At 34.4% G+C, this 20,923-nt stretch overlaps 2 protein-coding genes across 8 annotated transcripts; both read right to left on the bottom strand.

Annotated features, from left to right (window-relative positions):
• Positions 1 to 947: 947 nt before the first annotated feature.
• On the bottom strand, positions 948 to 4,177 carry LOC111044812 (longitudinals lacking protein-like). Of its 2 annotated transcripts, none has more exons than XM_022330037.2 (2): positions 4,025 to 4,177; positions 948 to 1,671 (listed from the first exon to the last, which is right to left on the bottom strand). In XM_022330037.2, exon 2 carries the CDS (start codon positions 1,645 to 1,647, stop codon positions 1,279 to 1,281), a length of 369 nt encoding a protein of 122 aa, XP_022185729.2. In that variant the 5' UTR covers positions 1,648 to 1,671; positions 4,025 to 4,177; the 3' UTR covers positions 948 to 1,278. The 2 variants fall into 2 exon arrangements, with proteins under 2 accessions (XP_022185729.2, XP_022185730.1); XM_022330038.2 differs by having other exon boundaries at positions 3,919 to 4,093.
• A 3,346-nt stretch (positions 4,178 to 7,523) lies between these two features.
• LOC111044821 (small nuclear ribonucleoprotein Sm D3) lies at positions 7,524 to 20,331 on the bottom strand. Of its 6 annotated transcripts, XR_005571994.1 has the most exons (4): positions 19,679 to 20,143; positions 13,534 to 13,705; positions 7,707 to 7,940; positions 7,524 to 7,658 (listed from the first exon to the last, which is right to left on the bottom strand). XR_005571994.1 is itself a non-coding variant. In XM_039434118.1 (3 exons), exons 1-2 carry the CDS (start codon positions 19,989 to 19,991, stop codon positions 13,593 to 13,595), a joined length of 426 nt encoding a protein of 141 aa, XP_039290052.1. In that variant the 5' UTR covers positions 19,992 to 20,134; the 3' UTR covers positions 7,707 to 7,940; positions 13,559 to 13,592. The 6 variants fall into 6 exon arrangements, 4 of the variants coding, with proteins under 4 accessions (XP_039290052.1, XP_022185738.2, XP_039290054.1 ...); XM_039434118.1 differs by lacking the exon at positions 7,524 to 7,658 and having other exon boundaries at positions 13,559 to 13,705; positions 19,679 to 20,134; XR_002605660.2 differs by lacking the exons at positions 7,524 to 7,658; positions 7,707 to 7,940 and adding an exon at positions 9,865 to 10,244 and having other exon boundaries at positions 13,460 to 13,705; positions 19,679 to 20,134.
• Between the last annotated feature and the right edge of the window lie 592 nt (positions 20,332 to 20,923).

The following is a 20,923-nucleotide window of genomic DNA, read 5'->3' on the forward strand; positions in this document are numbered from 1 at the left end:
ATGTACTTCGACAAAAAAACGTGAACACTGTTCAGTGTTCAAGTTGCACGTCTCCTATCGTGTGAAAGAGGCCTTGGAGAAAGAGAAGAGGAATAAATAGACAGAGAGTGAATAAATGGTGCTTGTTTATTTATGATTTTTGAAGTCTTTGCAAAGTTCTGAGTGCATTTCAAGGAAATGACATCAGCACTATTGAAAATATTGCGACGTCTAGACTGGTATCTGTGGTGATGTGTAAACAGAAACCAACGTAGAAGCATAAACAACCGATCAACAATCATTCTGCGAATGATGCGATCCGATAATGCGAATTCTATTTAGCCAGTACAGAGTATAGTATATGTATATGCAACACTGTAGGTTATACCTGTAGAAATTAGTCAAAATAAATGTCAAACACTCAAAACAATAAATTAGTTATGCAAAACTCATACTAAATGAATTCTATATTGAATTGTTTTTGGAAAAATACGATTAACAAATTCAGGATTTCTAATCCTGAAAATCCCGGGATTGACGCTGAAAAATCCCGGGATTGTTAGGTACGGTATAGACCGGGATCTTGGGATTGACATCCCTACATCGCTCCGATCTTTTTCGAGCAAATACCAGGCAAGCGTCCACAAATTGTCACATTGCAGTGTGGATGGCAAGACCAATGTTGTCAACCTTACCAGCTTGGCTTGCGACTGGGCGATAGATGGAAGCATTGTGAAGTGGCAAAGGTAGCGTCAAGCTTGTCAGAGTTGAGAATAATGCATACAGCGTTTAAAAGGCTCAAGACATACCTCTCCAGTATGTGCACAACCATTTTAATATGCACCATTAAGCACTATTTTTAAAACTCTCATGTTGAAGCTACCTTTGCCACTCCACATCCTTAATCACACAATTCAAAGCTTTAAAAATATGAAACAGACATGTACTGTGGAATCAAAATAATCAGAGATAATATAGTTTTGTTTATTCGAGAAGTACTTGGTAAATGATAGAAAAATTGAAAGTAAGAAAACAAAATATACAGTAATCAATAGTTATCATTGATAAAAATATACGATAAAAATAAAAGATCATTTGAAGAAAATAAAATTCAAAATAGTGCATTTGTTTGAGTCCTTGCATAGAATACAATCAATAGTTCTCTGAATGGTAGGTTTCTCATCGCTTCCCAATCAGATTCGTGTTTTATTGTCATCACAAGTCCTTGGATACACACACTCACACGTTCGTACAATACTATACAAAGTTTTCAAAAGTCGCACAACATACGTTTATCCTTTAAGATAGTTGAGGCTCGGATAACCCTTTGATTTGTAAGCGATCAGCTGTACTCAATAAGGCGGGGAGCTGCTCCTGTGAGACGTTCACCTCTCCTGCATACATGAACTCGAGAATCGCTTGCAGATGACTGAAGGGCACATCTTTCAGAATGATTATCGGATGTTTGGATATGTTCTCCTCCAGGAGGGACTTGAAGTAGGGGCTGCAAGCTGACAGGACCATGCGGTGCGCGGTGCACATCTGGCCCTCACAAGCTAATGTCACATCTGTGAAGCTCTTCTCATCCCTCAGATGCTTGAAAGAGCTCACCACGGTTGCTGGGAAATCGTGCCATTTCAGGAAGTACTGTTCTTGATCGGATGCCATGTTTTGGTGTTTTATGAAGACCTCCTATGAAAGAAAAAATAGGGAGATTAATCAATAACTCTGCAATTGGTCTAAAAATAATGCCCACATGGATATTACATTCTTCAACATTCAATTCAAAAGGAATAAGAAATTTTATGATATTATGATTTTTGGGTTGATTATTGATTCCCTATAATTCATGGAATAGTGAATGTAAGGTGAGTCATCATTGCATAGTATTTGCTATTATTATTTTGAAGAGTGATTCAACTTTTTAGCCTAAAGCCTCACAAATCAGGATTTGAAGGAGAAAAAATAGATGAAAAAACATTTTTGGAAAGATTGCTGTTTTGTCTTCTCATAATCCTGTTTTCTGAGGTTTGAGTGCGCTTAGACGGAAATTGAGTTTGAATATATTTCTTAAGGCTGTGCAAAGGCTAAAAATAAACTTTCTACTCGTGATATTTTTCAAAGTTTTTTGATTTGTATATCATCAAGCTATCAAAATGAAAAAGATTTCTCAGGAGAACATTTTTTTTCTGATCATTACTACTTTTTGATATATGTGCGCCTAAAGTTTAAATATTTGGGACAGAACATTTCAAATTCGGTAAGAGATAAATCCATGAGATTTAGAGGATAGATTCTTCATGGTATTGTTGATCTAGAAAAACAAAAAATTCTGAGAATATCAATTTTTAAGATAGTTATTCAATTTACTAAAAATAACCAAAAATGACTTTTAGTTGAGTTATTTTTGGTAAATTGAATAACTTTTTCAAAATTTGATATTTTCAGAAAATTTTTGTTTTACTAGATCAACAATACCATGAAGAATCCATCCTCCAAATCTCATGTATTTATATCTTACCAAATTTGAAATGTTCTCTCCCAGAAAATTCAAATTTCAGGCGCTCATATCTCAAAAAGTAATGATCGGAAAAAAATGTTCTGAGAAAACTTTTTCATTTTGATAGCTTGATGTTATACAAATCGAAAAACTTTGAAAAATATCACGAGTGAACGTGTTATATATCACGAGTTATTTTTAGCCTTTGCCTTCAGCCTTAATTCTGAAGGATTCAATTGTCTTCAATAGATCTAGAGGCTAACATAATTCAAAATATCGGTAAGCAATAATGTATATTTTTTCTATCGCTTTGAAGTTTAAAAGAGTAGTTTGCCCATATTCTACATAACAATAAACGTTTTTTATGAGTTACTGTTTTTTGGTGTGATATTTATCCATAATGAAATTATTCATAGTGATATACGTATTATCCAAAATGAATATATTCTTTAAAAATAACGAATTAATGAATTTGCGATATTTTTAGACGATTATTCTAGGCGATTTTTCTAGTATTTTGTCATTATTACAATCATAGTTACACATTTTTAACTTGGTTTATTATATTTTTCAGATATTTTATAATTAGGCCTATATTAGAATTAATACTCATGGTGCCGCCACAAATTAATAGTAAAATTGAAAATTTGAAGAAAAATCTGCAAATTTTTGCCATTATCATTTCGGTAATAAAACGTGGGACCCAGTAAAAATTGGGTCCTATATTCTCCCCTCTATGGGGTTCTACTTTCCTATATTATTAATCATTTAGGCTCTATAAAGGATATTTTTTCAAGAAGCATAATCCTAGAACTTACTATTAATAAAAATTTCAATCTAAGCTCAAAGCGCTGATTTTAGCTCTCAGTTTAGTTTTTAAAGGTTTAGGATTGTGTAAGTTTTTCTGAAGACTATTCAATTCCACTAATCGTAAACCAGCTTCATGCTGGATGAATTTCGTCATTAATAAAAGTACAATAATGAACACTTGAAACTCAAAGTTCGCTAATATTGGAGAATCAAAAGTTTAAAAAAACAATTAAAATCTCAATTAAAGACTCGACTTTTCTCAATTTTCATTTTAAAATCACGTTGATCTAATTTATTGAGATCTTCAACTATTATTTTTAATATTGAAAACGTTTTTAGGCTATCAGTGTTAAAATTGGCAGCATACCTAATTTCTCGGATTTTTTTGTGAGAAAATAGTGACGCTGTTTGAGACATTTTGTAAAATTAGTGGGAATGTCCAAGTAACTAATTGAATGAATTATGCCTTATGCCTACGGTATATGAAAATTAATTAAAACTAGGTACGCTCAAGTAAATTTTACAAGAAAGGAAATGAGCATCAGTTGCATACAAAACAATACAGGCTTAAGTTAATGCTACACTAATTGTTATTTTACAAAAATCTCTAAAAAAATGTTGGAAATTACCTTTTGTAATCAGGTTTAAAAAATACAATCCAAACAGATAGTACAATTTGATGTAAGATAACAGATATCACTTAAAAAGAATAAAAGTTAAAAAGTAAAAGCTAACCTGAAACACTAGCAAGACGCAAAGCAACAGCAAGTAAAACAATGGCCTTCTTGATTTCCAAGAATCCTGTCCATGTACCAGGAAACATCAATGCCTTATGAATTTATTTCATTAACCAACAAGCAATGAAACTATTTCTCAACGTGTTTTGTCATGACAGAACAAAATTTTAAATTGCTCAAATAAAAAGTAGATGAAAATTAGTTGTTTGAGGAGTGTATTCCATAATGAGGTATACGTTGTAATGGTAAGAGCGAAAGATAGGCGAACAACGTTGCCGATCCTCTGTCTTGTTAATGTCTTCTATGGGGGGTAACTGATACTGGTTTATTGATGTAATATTATTATATGTTTATTTTCGTTTAGAATAATCAATTATATTCTATCAAGCAAGAAATCATATTTTTCAATGATTTCATAATCAAAATTGATTATTTTGTTAATTAATTATATTTGTACATTGTTGAAAAACAATCTGGCAACAAAGCAAAGAGAGGAAGAGATAGCGCTATCCGCTTTCTTGAATGATAGACAAGGATAGCTATACAATTGCTAATCAAAGACTGCCATTATAACGTGGACCTCACTATAAATGATGTAGATATTATTTTTTCCTAGTTACCTTGAAAAGTGGCCATTCCTGCACTGATTACAGAACGCAAAGAATCACTTTTCCGCTCTAGTGCGGGAAAAATTTTTTCTGCACTCCAGATTTGCAACATGGCAACGCAAAATAGTTAGTAGGCTATATGTAGCACCAGTGCAGCAAAATCAAAATTAAGTTGGTAACTGCACTGACTGGGCTGATATATTGTTGTGGTGCACGTTATAATAATATTAAGGACACAGAGTTCGAGGACAGCCACCACATGAGTGACACCACCTTCATTCATTTACTACTACATTATTCAATTTTATTTATTAATAAAATTACACAGAAAAACATTTTTATGCATTTCAGGCAATTTTACCCATAATTACTCAATTTTCATATTCAATGGTAACTATAGGAAAAATTTAATGTGAAATACCGTATGTGCACAAAGTTCCTCTGCTGCACTCAAGAAACCATTCCGCCCTCGCCTTTAGGTGCAGCAAACTGTCACTTTGCGCACTAGTTGCACAAATAACTATTGTTACATTGCTTGTTGAATGGCCATCCACACTGCATTGTAATCAGAAGTACCCCATCGAGATCATTGGTAGGGGTCCACTAGCCTTTGCTTGTCTTGTCCACAAAGTAGAAGGAATTTCTTCTCTGTGTCTTGTCTCCAAATAATTGAAGCGAAGGCAAGCTGAGCCAATTGGGACAGTTCTGAATTATGCGAGTAAATGTGAAAATCTGTATTATTTACTTAGAAATTCTCCTAGTGAAGAGATAAAACAAGAATACCTAAGAAAATATTATCGCTCTGCTATAAAAAAGCTCCAAGTTAAATTATAATAATACAATTATAAAAATCTGGTGTGGCGCACTCACACAACTTTCCTTGCCATTATGAAAATTGATCAACTGACGCTAGTGTTCACCTGCATCTCAAGTCTAGTATTCAAAGATCTAAGCCAGCTGGTTACAGTACAATAACGCTGCAGACACATGAAGTCTGCTATCTCTTCATAGTGAATGATTTAATAGAATCAACACTTGCCAACAGTTTGCAAATTGAATAATCTCAATCTTCTAGATCTTCGAGCTCATTTTCGATTTTAGGTGAAAATGTTACTGAACATTAATTGTAGAGATTTTTATGCTTGATCTTTTCCACTTGGAATTTTTTGTTTAAATTTTATCTGAAGCCTGATAATTGGGAATATAAAATCAAACTTTGCATAGATGGGGCGAAGCTCCTGAAATTTTTACAGATATGGGACTTGTGGCTTGTAAAAGAAGTACCAATCAACGATGTGGAAAACCATAAAGATGTAAAATTTAGAAGTTTTGATATGACCAAAGCGTTTGAAACTGTTGATCATACTGATCATACCTTATTTATTCCTATCTTACAAATAGAGTACAGTAGCCTGTTTTCAAAAAATGGCGAGTATTCTAGATGTGGAATAGTCAAATACGGTGTGCCACAAGCTTCCATTCTTGGTCCACTGTTATTCATTGTTTATATTAATGATTTGCCTAATATTATTGATTCTTGTAATGACGATAGTGCTTCGTATTTGTTTGCAGATGACTTGGGTTTAAAAGTAGCTGATAAGAATAATATTTATTTGTATTCTTTAATATTGAATAATACCCCTAAAATTTAATATTGGTGTGCAGCAAACAAATTGAACATTAATTCCACGAAAACAGAGGATATACTTTTAGCTTTGACAGAAACATTAATGACATAAACTCAATTAAGTTTCTTGGCGTGAGAATTGATACCAACCTGACTTGGAAATGCCATATAACGTATATACAGTATAATATATAAAAAATCAACAAAGACATCTTCCTTTTACGTAGATTATGTAATATTGTAGATATGTCTGTTATAATTGGTTGTTTATTTTGCCCATATTCATAGCCTTTTGCTATATGGAATCCAGCTGTGGGGAAATGGCTCAACTACTGACATCTTGTTTAAATGTCAAAAGAAAGCAGTGAGAATAATTTGCCACAAGGCTCCTCGTACTCCATGCAATCATTATTTCTTGAACTCAGACTATTAACACTGCCATCTTTGTATGTATTGTCATGCTTGATTTCAGTGGAGAAAACCAAAAATGAATATGATGTTAACTTTAGTATACACCAACATAACACAAGAAATAGGAATAATATAAGTGTCGAGTATTGTCAGTTTACAAGCTCTCAAAAAACTGGCAATACTTGTCAAAAAACTTAATAACGCTTTGCCTGAAATTATCAAAAGAATGAGCTTTAATAGTTTCTGTAAATATGTAAAAAAAGTACTGGTTAATGAATGTTTTATAACGTTGAAGATTTCTTTATTTATAAACGATTTTTAAACTGATGTTTTCTTGTTAATTATGACGTTGTAACATTTAAATGTTGTGTGACAATAAATGATTTGATTTGATTAGTGAAGGTGAGTGGTGACATCACTCTCGCGCACGTCATCATTTGGAGGCACTCGGCAAGAGTTGAGGTGTGGTCACATTGGAAGCGTATCGTCAGATCAAGGGCACGTCAGATCATGCATGAGCCAAAAACATGTTGAGCCATCAAAGCAGAGAGAGCTGCTTTGGAGAGCCATCAAAGCATGTTGTGACTTGTCTATAGCTGCTCACATTGTACGCAACTAACAAGTGCACGCGTTCAGCTTGAGTTTGTATCGCTTTTTCCAGATTTTGTTTCTCACCATGCATGACCAATGCTTGCACTTGCACATATTATCATACCCTTATCAACTAAAGCTCAGTAATTCAGAAAGTTTTATTCATAAACAGGATATCCAGCGCTTGCCGGATAGATTTCGTCATTGATATAAAATTCACCATAAATCAATATAATGAATGACGGTTGAGATAGTTAAGAAAATACTTTATTCATTCATCTCACATCAGTAAGGGTGCAACATAGTGGAGAGGTAACGATAACTTCAAGCTTGAAAGTATTGCATTTTCTAATGCATGTAATTAAATGGTGGCGCACAGAAATTGAGACTTGAACCACGGAATAAGCATAAGCACGTAGTGTTTCTTTCCTCTGTGCTTGAACGTACTGTTCACTCCTCTGCTTTAAGCGGCCCATAGACGAACAACTCGGTTGCCAACTTGGTTGGCCATTGTCTCCCACAGACGGTCAACCTGGCTTTGCCAACTTCATTTCCCGATCAACATGTCAGTGTAATGTACACAGCGCAAGTATTGTAGGCTACGCAGAAAATGAGCGATCTCTTGTCTTTTATTGTATTAGATAAGCTATGTGACGATGTTGAGGAATTGGTTGTTCCTAAAAGGAAGAGAAGAAAATTGTGGTCAAAGGAATGGTACTTACAACGTCGTAAGTTTTCACATTCAAATTTATTAATTGAACTTCGCACCTCTGCCCTGAAGATTTGAAAAACTTCTTGAGAATGGATAATGCGACCTATGATGATTTGTTGAATAAAGTGCGACCATTTATTGAAAAGCAGGACACTATAATGAGATGTGCAATTACATCAATAGCATGTTTTTATATTCGCAACACGTTTCTTTAAACTATTAACGTTTGAGTTTGGTTCTATTTGCTGATAAATTTCTAACAGCTTCAGCCAAGCATTTATTTTCTTATTTCTGTCTGAACACTTCTGATTTTACTTTCCATAGTTCTGGCAGTTCTTTTAAAGTTTCAAAAAACTCTGTCCAGATAGGCTGATTTAGAATAGACATCACGCACTATGAAAATACGAATTTCAAAGCAACAAATTTCAGTAAAAATATGTCTATTTCACACTAAAAACTATAAAATAGATTATTAAACATGGAATATTCACATAAAAAGCAACCAGACTTTGACAATACGAAACAAACAACTACAACGAACACGAAACTACGACTCCATTTAATTACTGAGCACTGAGGTTGTGAGCTGTGTTGTCAACTTCACCACAGATGCTCCAACTTGGTTGCCAACATTAAGCTCCGCCCACAGAAAATCAAAACTATTTGATCTCACACCAACCGTTGGACCAACCGGTTGCTACAACCGCCAACCTGCCCACAGACGTACAACATCTACTCCAACACAGCAAGATGGCAACTAGGTTGCCAACCAAGATGTTCGTCTATGGGCCGCTTTACTTAGTGTTTGTGTTACATGAAGGTCGATCGCTATCAAAAGCTACACAACGGCCTGACTGTTCTGTTCGTACCCTAGAATAGGATGAGATAGGTAACCTCGTGGACAAATTTTCAGACAGCACCATACAAAAATTTCTTAAATTGAAATTAATAGTTGAGTTGCAAAACCATTAAAAAAACTATCTACAGCCATCTCAGTAAATGCTTTATTTTATCATCTAAGGAAATATTTTTTGGCTATCACCTGTCATGGATGGAAACTACAAAATTAGTGCCAAGCCACATGAGGCGTTTTTCAAACAAGTCGCCAGGGCAGACCAATCTCTCCAATTGGCTGATTAAGTTGGCGTTCAGGAATCAGCTGATAATCGGAGAGCTTCCTGCCCAGCTGACTCATCTGGAAAACGTCTCATGTGGCTTGGCCTTACTCCCATCAGATGGGTGACCGCTTGATCAGTTGTGAGATTAAAATCCATTCATCAGAGGTTCATAACCCACCTATAAATATGTAGTTTCATTTCTCATCTTATTACGCACAAATCTAAAACTGACAAAGGCATCACCATCAGTCAGAATAGGGTACATTGTCATATAGTGAGGTCCACGTTATAATGACAGTGTTTGATTAGCAATTGTATTGCTATCCTTGTCTATCATTCAACAAAGCGGATAGCGCTATCCTTACTCTCTTTGCTCTGTTGCCAGATCGTCTTTCAACAATGTAAAATTAATAATTAATTAACAAAATATTTTATCTTAATTATAAAAAATCATTATGAATTTATTGAAAAATATAATTCCTTGTTTAATAAAATATAATTGATTATTATAAAACGAGAATGAACAGTTAATATTACATCAATAAACCTGTATCAGCTACCGTCTATAGAAGGCATTGACAAGGCAGAGATACGGCAACGTTGTTCTTCTATCTTTCTCCACTACCATTATAACGTGGACATTACTATAGTTGTAATCAATACAGACCACTGCACTGATTGAAGCTCTCTTGATTAGAAATGGTTAATCATAAATCTTCAATCAATGCAAACATCCTACATCAAATACAGCTAGGATAACACACACCCACATCGAGTAGAATAATCAAGTTTTAATCAAACGGTTAAAGCTATAAAATATACATAACGGAAACTTTTTGTACAAATAGAAAAATTTTAAAATGTTCTCATTTATTCAAGTATTTAACTAGAGCTCCAAATGAGATATTATAAAAATGTTTTTATACATTTTTAAGGCTGCATGAAATTGAATCATTTGTTCTAGTAAAAATATTTATTCATCGATAATCATCACGGTTGAAGATGATAGAAAAGTAACACGAATATACTCAACACTTAAACACTAATAAAATCAAATTGGTCACATATAATAGAAAATAAATGAAGGTTCACAGTGTCTATTATGAAATCCATTCACACTAACTTATCCAATATCATTTCGTTATATGAACCTGAAACACACATGAGAGACTGTATTGAGAAGGTTGGACTCACAAAATCAAATTTTTCAAATAATATCGAATAAAATTACAGTAGCCTATCTGTCTCGATTTCACAAGTAATGGAACCATCCAGGTGGGTTTTCTTTTGTGCATATTCGCGGCGTTCAGCTGCGTATGCGATTAGTCAAAATAGCAAATATCCAAAACAATAAATCATACCTATTTGTATCGTACGTTACTCATTCAATTTCTATCGTATCAGTATAAGGATTATTGTAATATTAAATGGAACGACATACGATATCAACTGAGTGAATATGATGCAAATAGGTAGGATTTATTGTTTGGAAAGTTGCTATTTTGACTAATTGCATACGCAGCCGAACGTGGATATGCACAAACTAAGCCCCATCTTTACATAACATCATTCCTTAAGGTACATACAGACTTATGCGCCACAAACAAGCACATTTGTCTTTTCAACAGCTCGTGCTAGGCTTATTATATCTGTGAAAATACAGATAGCACAGCATGTTTCTGTACAAATACATTTATAATAAGCATAGTAAAGCAAATGTAAATGCAAATTCATGAGTTTCACCCGGCAAACCGCTCTTCATAATAATACAGAGTGGGTGAAAAGTCCGAGAACGGCTTAATATCTCAAACACAAAGATAATTTGACAGTGGGTGTGATTGAGAATCCTACTCAAGTTGAAAAAACCTCTTTATAATGACTTTAAAAATGTGGTCCACCATCTTGGATACGCCATTTTGAATGCAATTATATTTTTTTAAATAGGAAGGTGGTCATGCGATACATGATTTCTATACAGAATTTCAAGGAAAAATGAATGGCGAAAAACGCACATCGATATCCCAAACCGTTCAGAAGATATTCAATAAGTACCATGCAAATCAGAAATTAAATTCATGAGTGGTATTGATTAATAATGTGAATATCTTCCAAACGGTTTGAGATATCGATGTGCGGTTTTCGCCATTCATTTTTTTCTTGAAATTCCGTATCGAAATAATGTATCACACGACCACCTTCCTATTTAAAAAAATGAAGTTGCATTCAATATGGCGGATCCAAGATGGCGGACCAGATTTTTAAAATCATTATAAAGTAGTTTTTTCAATTTGAGTAGGATCCCCAATCACACCCACCATCAAATTATCTTTGTGTATGAGATATTAAGCCGTTCTCGGACTTTTCACCCACCCTGTATAGTTAAGGTAGAGATAGTTAAGAAAACACTTTATTTATTCATCTCACATCAGTAAGAGTGAAACATGTTGGAGCGGCGACGATAGCTTCAATCTTCAGAGTGTTGCATTATTTTAATGCATTTAATTAAAATGGTGGCGCACAGAAATCGAGACTTGACCGTACTGTTTCAGTGTTCACTCCTATGCTTTACATAGAGTACCGTATCGAAATCATGTATCACACGACCACCTTCCTATTTGAAAAAATGAAGTTACATTCAATATGGCAGATCCAAGATGGCGGACCAGATTTTTAAAGAAATAGTAAAGTAGTATTTTCAATTCGAGTAACATCCCCGATCACACCCACCTTGGAATCACTTTTTTATGAGATACTAAGCCGTTCTCAGACTTTTTTCTCTCTTTTCTGCTTAGAATAGTATTGATTAATAATGTGAATATATTCGAAACGGTTTGAGATATCGATATGCGGTTTCCGCCATTCATTTTTTTCTTGAAATTCCCTATCGAAATCATGTATTGCATGACCACCTTCCTATTTAAAAAAATAAAGTTGCATTCAATATGGCGGATCCATGATGGCGGACCAGATTTTTAAAGTCATTATAAAGTAGTTTTTTCAATTTGAGTAGGATCCCCAATCACACCCACCATCAAATTACCTTTGTATATGAGATATTAAGCCGTTCTCAGACTTTTCACCCACCCTGTATATTCTATTAGTGGTATCCCATTGGAAAGGGTGGAATTGTTCAAGGACCTGGGGGTGGTATTTAGCTCTGACCTCTCTTCCAACTCACATGTTGAGTACACAGTTAATAGAGCAAATCAGCAGATGGGATTCATCTTGAGGACTTGTTCGCCCTTCAGTGATGTAGCTAGCCTTTCATACTTCTATATAAGTCAATTGTGAGAAGCCTGTTAGAATATGCATGCGAAATTTGGAATCCATATTATAATGAACAGATTTACCTATTGGAACGTTTACAGAACAAATTTTTGAGATGCATTTATTACCGAAAGCATAATATCTTTTGTCCCTTTGGTCATCCTTCCAATTCACTTAGAAATGAGTACGATATTACTTTTTTGAAATCAAGACGCGATGTCAAATCACTTATTTTTTTTATAATTTACTAAAAATAAAATTGATTCATCCTATTTGCTATCAAAAATTAGGCTAATATATATTTATGTCAATACCATTGCTAGCCGTATTATTATTTATTTAATTAATCATTTCCTTTCATTCTTAGTTTTACACAGACATTCTTTCTCTCTTAATTCTTTCTTTTTTTCTCTTTTTATTTTTCTCTTTTATTATTATTTGATTCTATTTTGTTTTATAATCAATTATTATAACGTAAAAAATCAGTTGATAGTTGCAATGATAGTAGTTTTAATTTTCTGCTCAAAATTTTCAAGTTTATTTTCATTATTATTAAAACTTTCAGATTGTTTAGTGTTATTTCCGGCTCTTATCAACCCTTCGAAATTCAAAATTCATCAGTCATATCTCGAATACGTATTCTCTAAGTGTTAATCTTTGGTGAAATCAGAAATTTTAAACTTAACCTCACTTTGGACTATTTATGTGCCAAAATCAAGGAATTGAAGTTTTGGGCAATTGCCTGTTTCTCTTTCCAAATATCGTGTTTGTGACTGTTCTAATAAATAAATAAATAAATATGGGAGTCAGATTATTGTAAACGATTACTTCAATGATTATTATTGTAGTATTTCATATTGTTTGTATATTTCTCCATTTTTTTATCTTCTTGTATTTTACATTCTATAATGTGTTGAAAATATTGTATTGTGTGAAGGAGGCAAAATGGGTTCATCCTCTTGTCTCCATTAATAAAATTATTATTATTATTATTATAAAGCATCTTACTGTAACTGAACAGATGCAAATATAATTAAGCATAGCATCAGTTGATGAAAAGCGAAATGTGCGGGTTTGTGGCACATAAGTCTTTACACACCTTGATAAATTAGGATCTAAATGAAAGCAAAAGACACAGGAGAGACCCAAGAGATCCAATGGTACATGAGAGACTATACTGGAAAGGTATATGATGAACCTTTGAATTGAGTTGGAAGAGGAAGGTTGAACTCTCATTGGCGTGAAGAACCAGGTCCGTCTCCCCCTCCCCGCCCCTGCCATCCACCTCTGCCGCCGAAAGACCCAGTTTTGTAGCTGGAAGTCCCACCTCGACCTCGGCCACGAGCTGAAATTTAAAAAAAAAGTGTTAGGCTGGCCACTAATGACAGGACATCAATGAGAGGTTTCGAACAAAAAACGGCTGTTTGACAGCAGTTTCTAACATACAATGAACAACCTATAACAATAAATAAACTACTAAAAAATTACTGATAACAATGTTAAAAATAATTAACCTCGAATAGAGTAGTGAAGGAAAAATTAAGTTTGGCCACTAACGGTAGAACATGCATAATACACAATAGTCATACAGTCATTATTTTGTCATCACAGCGAAACGCTTTGAGTTGCTCTATTTGAGATTGAATTATTTTTCCATTACAATTTGTAATTTTCCAGTGTTTTATATTGTTATTGGTTGTTTATTTTATGTTAGAAGCCTCTCGCTGATGATGAATATGCATGATGAAAATGTGTTTTTTTTTACTAATTTTTCTAGTCTTGAAGATATTGTTTCTAAGGTCTCAAAAAACTCTGTATTCACCACTATTGACTTGAAAAGCGCTTACCACCAGGTACCTCTACGAGAAACAGATCGACCTTTCACTGCATTTGAGGCATGTGGCCGTTTGTATCAATTTCGAAGGCTTGCTTTTGGTCTGACAGATGGTGTACCCACTTTTCAGCGAGTCATTGATAATGTTATTAATAATGAAAAACTTGAAAAAACATATGCATACCTGGATGATGTGACAATATGTGGTAAGAATCAGAAGGAACATGATTTGAATCTCAAAAAATTTTTAGATGCAGTACAAAAATATAATTTTACAATCAATACAGAAAAAAGCAAATATTCACTTACTTCAATAAGCTTGCTTGGCTATAAAATTGAAAATGGGACAATTTCTCCTGACCCTGAACGTCTGAAACCATTGCTCAATCTTCCACCCCCAGATAATAGAAAGGCTCTTGAGCGAACAATTGGAATGTTTGCACACTATTCCAAATGGATATCCAACTATTCAGATAAAGCTAAACGGCTTCTTACAGCAAAGACCTTTCCTTTGACTTCTGAAGCTATAGCTGACTTCAATCAACTCAAAACTGAGATTTCTAAGGCAGTAGTTAGTACAATTGACGACTTTGAACCTTTTGTGGTTGAAACAGATGCATCTGATTTTTCAATTTCAGCTGTCCTATCACAGTGTGGACGTCCAGTAGCATTCTTTTCTCAGAAGCTGAATGATAGTGAGCGTAAACATTCATCCATTGAAAAAGAGGCTTTTGCTATTGTGTGTGCTCTTAAAAAGTGGAGACATTTCTTACTTGGAAGATTCTTCAAAATTATCACTGACCAGCGCTCTGTATCATTCATGTTTGATATGACTCATCAAAATAAAATAAAAAATGAAAAAATACAACGATGGCGATTGGAGATGTCATGCTACAATTACGAAATAATTTACAGACCAGGAAAGGACAACCAAGTAGCAGATGCACTTTCCAGAGTGTGTAATGCAACTCAAACCGATAAATTACACTCCCTACACTATGACTTGTGTCACCCTGGAGTAACCAGAATGATTCATTGGGTAAGAACTCATAATTTACCCTATTCAGTTGAGGATGTCAGAAAAATGACTTCTTCATGTCAAACATGTAATGCCATAAAACCTCAATTTTTCAAGAAATTGAAATCTACTCTCATAAAGGCGACACATCCATTTGAAAGATTAAGCATGGACTTCAAGGGTCCTCTTCCATCAAAAACTAAAAACAAATATTTGTTGACAATAATTGATGAGTACTCTAGGTTTCCATTTGCATACCCTTGTCCGAATATGAATTCATCAACTGTAATTCAGTGCCTTGTGAACTTGTTTACCACATTTGGTTTACCTTCTTATGTACATACTGACAATGGAACCTCTTTCAAATCCAGAGAGCTGCAGGAATTCCTTCATAATCGAGGAGTAGCCACTTCCATGTCATCACCTTATAACGCACCAGGAAATGGCCAAATCGAACGAGAAAATGGTACAATTTGGCGCACAGTGTCTCTTACATTGAAGCATAGAAATTTGGATGTATCTGATTGGGAATCTGTGCTCCCAGATTCTCTACATTCTATTCGATCCCTATTGTGCACGGCTACTAATGAGACGCCACATGATAGGATGTTCCGACACTATAGACAATCATCTAATGGTATAGCACTTCCAACCTGGCTTGCCCCTTCAAACAAAGTCCTAATGAAAGTACCTATACGAAGAAGTAAATTCGATCCATTGGTCGAGGAGGTGGATATTCTTCAAATCAACCCACAATATGCCAAGGTACGGCTTAGTGATGGAAGAGAGACAACTGTATCATTGAAAAACCTTGCCCCTCGAGGAGAAGAGAGCATTCAAGAAGATAACGATAAAAATCAAGATGATACAAATGCAGGATCAAGCCTTAGTGATCACGCAGAGCCTGAGAACAATCAAGAAAATTATCATGAAAATCAAGATGAAACAAATACAGGATTCCCCCTCAGTGATGAAGAAGAGCCTCCTGATGGCACCCTGCGAAGATCTTATAGAGAGCGCAAAATGCCTTCTTATTTGAAAGACTATTCATTGAATTCCTAAAGACGGGAAGAATGTGATGATATTGAATCATCATATGACTAGTGTTTTTCTTCTTATGTTTCTGTTGTCAGATGTTGAACTATTTATTCTAATTTTGAATCTGTTATGAATTCATTACTGATCAATAAAGCCTAGAATGCAGAGGTTTTTCATCACATATGTGCATGATAAACATGCATGACTAAATGTTGTTTGAAGCCTTTTTCTGTTATGACAAAACAATGTATGGAAACATGTGAGTACACAAATGTTTAATGTCATGCATGTCCTGTCGTTAGTGGCCAGCCTTGCTCAAAGACAAATAATTTTGTATAAATTTGACAAAATAGCAGTCAATGCTGCAAAGTGTTATTGTAAACTATTGATTGATTGAATGATTGCATCGTTTCCAATAGAGGACATTAGGTAGAAATTAAACTCAAAAATAATTTTTTCACTCATTGAAGAGTGAATGGCAACCTATTTATATTATTACATATTTATGACCAGTGAATTAAAAATATTCTTAAATAATAAATTATATTAATAATATTAGTAATAATAATTATTATATATAATATTATTATATTATAATAAAGTATATAATAATATTAAGTGAAATCATTGATAAAAAATACATGTAATTCTTGCATTATCGAATCTGACGAAATCTACATCCAGTTTTAGTACTGAAAGGTCTTATAGAAGGCAGTGGCAAGCAGAGATTTGGCATCGCTATTCTCCTATCTTTTTCCACTGTATGAACTATAACTGTATAGGCCTAGGTCTATTATAAATAAAAATATAAAACTGAGTGTCATTTTAAATGATTTTTTATTGTGATGAAATAATTAAAAAGGGTAATCAGATTTATATTAAAAGTAGCCAAAAAAAACTACCGTCGACCGGGGTGAATTTGTCCACCCCGGGTGACTTTGTCCCACCTCGCGGAAAAGTATTAAAATAGGTTTATCTCCTATCTCTGTTAGGTAACCAAAATCGATGTTCAACATTGTAGCCGTAGGTAGCCCTGATCATTATCGAGGATCTACAATCGATAATTGCCACTGCCTTCTATAAGAGCTATCAGTACTAGAACTGGATGTAGATTTCATCAGATTCGATAATGCAAGAATTACGTGTATTTTTTCTCAATGATTTCACTTAATATTATTATTTACTTACAATTTATTATTTAAGAATATTTTTAATTCATATTGTTAAAATATTGATTAAAACTTGTGAATATTGTCAGAGAGAAATCAGGTGATTTCACCCTAGGATCACCACTTTATGCTTGCTGTTTGTGAATTTCCTCATTTTGAAGGTGTTCATTCCAGATATATTAGCAGTTTTGAACACTTTATCATGGAACTTACCTTTTCGAATTTATACTCATTCGAAAGCTTATGAAATGGAGAGGTTTTTGAGATATTGAAACCACTATAATCACCCGGAGAAAGACCGAGAAAAAACGGTTTGAAATTTCACTTTGAATTTGAAGAATAGCATTTTTTCAAGTTTAAGTCCTAATAAAAACTACAAAATATCTTACAACGAATAAAATTACATTAATCTTGTTTGAAATGTTTTTCTCTTTCCAAAAATACCCTTGAAATTGAAATTCGACCATTAGTTTTCGAGCTATTGAGTATTTAATGACCAGAAGTAGGCTGCATATTCTGAAAATATCGAAAAATAAGGTCGATAGGAAAAAAGTTTACTGAACAGTTTTTGTTAGAAATGTCCAGTAGAATCTATGGTTAACGGCTGTTACAACCTTGGTGGGACACTCTGTATATAAGCTTATGCTTTATGGGCCAGCATGTGGAAGCGTCAGAAGTGACTTGTCATAATTTAAAAAAACACAAAACAAAAATTACATTAAAGATGTACATTGAAGGACAGTATGCTATATGCAGTATTACTGCATATATTATGGAATGGCATCTGCCTCAAATGTCAATTCTCTGTAATACTCCTTCGATCCATTTAAGCCCCATATCACTTGCCGCATGCACCTCCTGCAATCCTCCCTCACATGGGAACAGAGGGCAGTTTGAAATCAAGTGCTCGATTGTCTGTATCTCGCCACATTCACAGTATGGGTCAGATGTAAAGCCCCATAAGGCAAGAGACTGGGCGCATCTTCCAGTAGTCCGGAACCTGTTCAAACAGCACCACTGCCGGCGGCCAAGCAGTGTCTCTGGCACCTCTCCATTTGGATCCTCAATTAAGTGTTCCAATTCCTCGCGGTGCGGCTGGATAGCTTGACTTGAAAAGGCTAAAGTCAAGTGAACAAAAACGGAACATAACCGCCATAGCGGACCGGCATAACATCTGCCAGAGCCAGGTTGATGATTTGAAACCTCCTCATTTCCCCCCCGCCACCTATTATCATACCTTTTTCCCCCTTTTCCACACACCTGCTTTTTCTCCCTCTACACCCCTATCAGCCCTTCCTGGTGCCTCATGACCAACATCCTTCGTACCCTCTTTCTTACACCAACCAAGCGGCTCCTAATAAAAATAACATTCTGCGTCCCGGGGGGTATTGGTATTGGTTGGATATTGGCGATGTAGCACAGGGAAATTATTAATTTTGTCACTGCAAAAAGTAACTGAGGTGCCCCACGGTGTAAGCCTCAGAAAAGCTGACCGGACACAAATGTCTCCCGGTCGAATGGGCCAAAACAGCCCTTGTCAGGGCTCAACACAGCTATCTCAAACTTGAGAAGACTCTGTCCCAGTATAAAAATTGTGATATTATGCAGGATATGATGCAAATACAATTCAAAATCTAATAAATAATAATATCATGTATTCTACCTGATAAAACAAAATAGGCTAATCACCTTTCTTGAGATTAATACAAAGTTAATATTTTTAGCTGATTCTGCAGCTGGAGCCAACATGCTTCGACGATAAAATAGATCTAGCAGAAACTAAATTTTTTTTTAAAAATAATTTGTAAATTTTTAAAATAGATTTCATTTGTTATTAATGCCATTAATTATTTTAAAGGTTAACAGATGGTTTCACTTTGTCTAACTCTTGAAAATTAACTTTTTTCCATATACCGGTATTTTTCGAAGTGAGACGAAGTCACCCCAACCCCTAAGTTGTTGTCATTATCTCTGAATTTCAAAAAAAATATTTCTTTGTTAAAGTGGAGAAAAATAATAACTTTTTTAATGAAAAATACTCTTAAAATATTGCAGAATAGAATAAAAAATATTGCAAGAGATTTTTTGCAACTCAAGTAATTAGGCCTATTGATTACTTAAGCGGTTTAAAATCTCAACTTTCCAAAATTGAAACAAAGTCACCTCGGTTTAACGGTATATTATAACCTAAACCTAATTATATTTTAATATAAATAATTATGACATTAATAAAATTTAAATTTTCAGAAATGAAATTACCTTGTGCTCTAATGATTGCCGACTTGCCCCTGCTTCCAGTTGCTTGTCCCTTGGCTTGTTTTTTGAACATAGGAGCATTTTTTAGCATGTCTGGCAATATAAAGAACCTTATTTTTGAACCTCTCAAATATACATGCTCTAAAAGAGCTGTCCTGCCATCGCGGTATGTAACTTTTGTTCCTGAAAGTTCACAATTCATATTATCTTCCGCCTCTATTAGTTTCCCTCTGTAAATTTCACCAGTGTTAGTTTCACAAGTGATAATATGCCCTTCGGCTTCATGTAACACTTTTATAGGAACTCCGATTGACATCTTCAAGCTAAATTCTAAATGCACAGCGAAATTTGCAAGATTATTTCAACTTTAAACTAAATTTCACAATATCAAAACAATGGATAACCTAAGCACCAGGCAAACAGCACGAAAATACAGAGAAGACGACAAAACAATTGAACGAAGAACGAACGCCGGGCAATTTCCGTTTCCATATCAACAATGACATGGTTGTCATCGATATCACAAAAATAATTCAATGTCATTTAAAAATTATCAACAAAATGGAATTCATTTTCTTTATAAAGTGTGAATTATTTCTTGATATTTTCTCACCATAATTTATCTATAATTTTTCAATAATGCTATCGTTTTTACTTTATAATCATGTCAGCCTTGTACTGTATTGAAAGTCCCCGCCAAATTCAAATTACTTTTCCACGTAAAAACTGAATTGATGTATTAGTATTATTTTATTAAAAAATGCATATAAATACTGATGTTGGAATCATACTTAATAACAAATTTGAATAATAAATTGGAAAAAATGAACATTATGGGAAGATAGGTAGGCCTACGGTACTGAATTACGACATACCGTACCCTTTTGTGGCTATAGGCCTAATAGACTATAACACGGTAGTTAGAAGAAGAATTCTTCTTCAATATACCGTGGAGTATAATGAGCACATAAGCTAGATCACGGTATATGGAAAAAGACGGTAGGTGTCACGCGCATGTTTGTGCTAAATTTCCGGTGGAGCTGACGTCATTTTATATCCAATCATCTGTTTTTAACAAATAAGTTTCATAAATTGCCAATAGGTGTTGAAAACCTCAGTTGGTGGCAATGACGCAATCTAGCTGGCTGGCCACTGCGCATACATTTCATGACCCCTACCGTTTTCATCTAAATACCGTGAGCTAGATCAATATTACCAGGGCCGCCCCGAGGGTAATAGGCGCCCGGG

Source organism: Nilaparvata lugens, chromosome 8, assembly GCF_014356525.2.
Source record: "Nilaparvata lugens isolate BPH chromosome 8, ASM1435652v1, whole genome shotgun sequence".
Taxonomy (NCBI): Eukaryota; Metazoa; Arthropoda; class Insecta; order Hemiptera; family Delphacidae; genus Nilaparvata; species Nilaparvata lugens.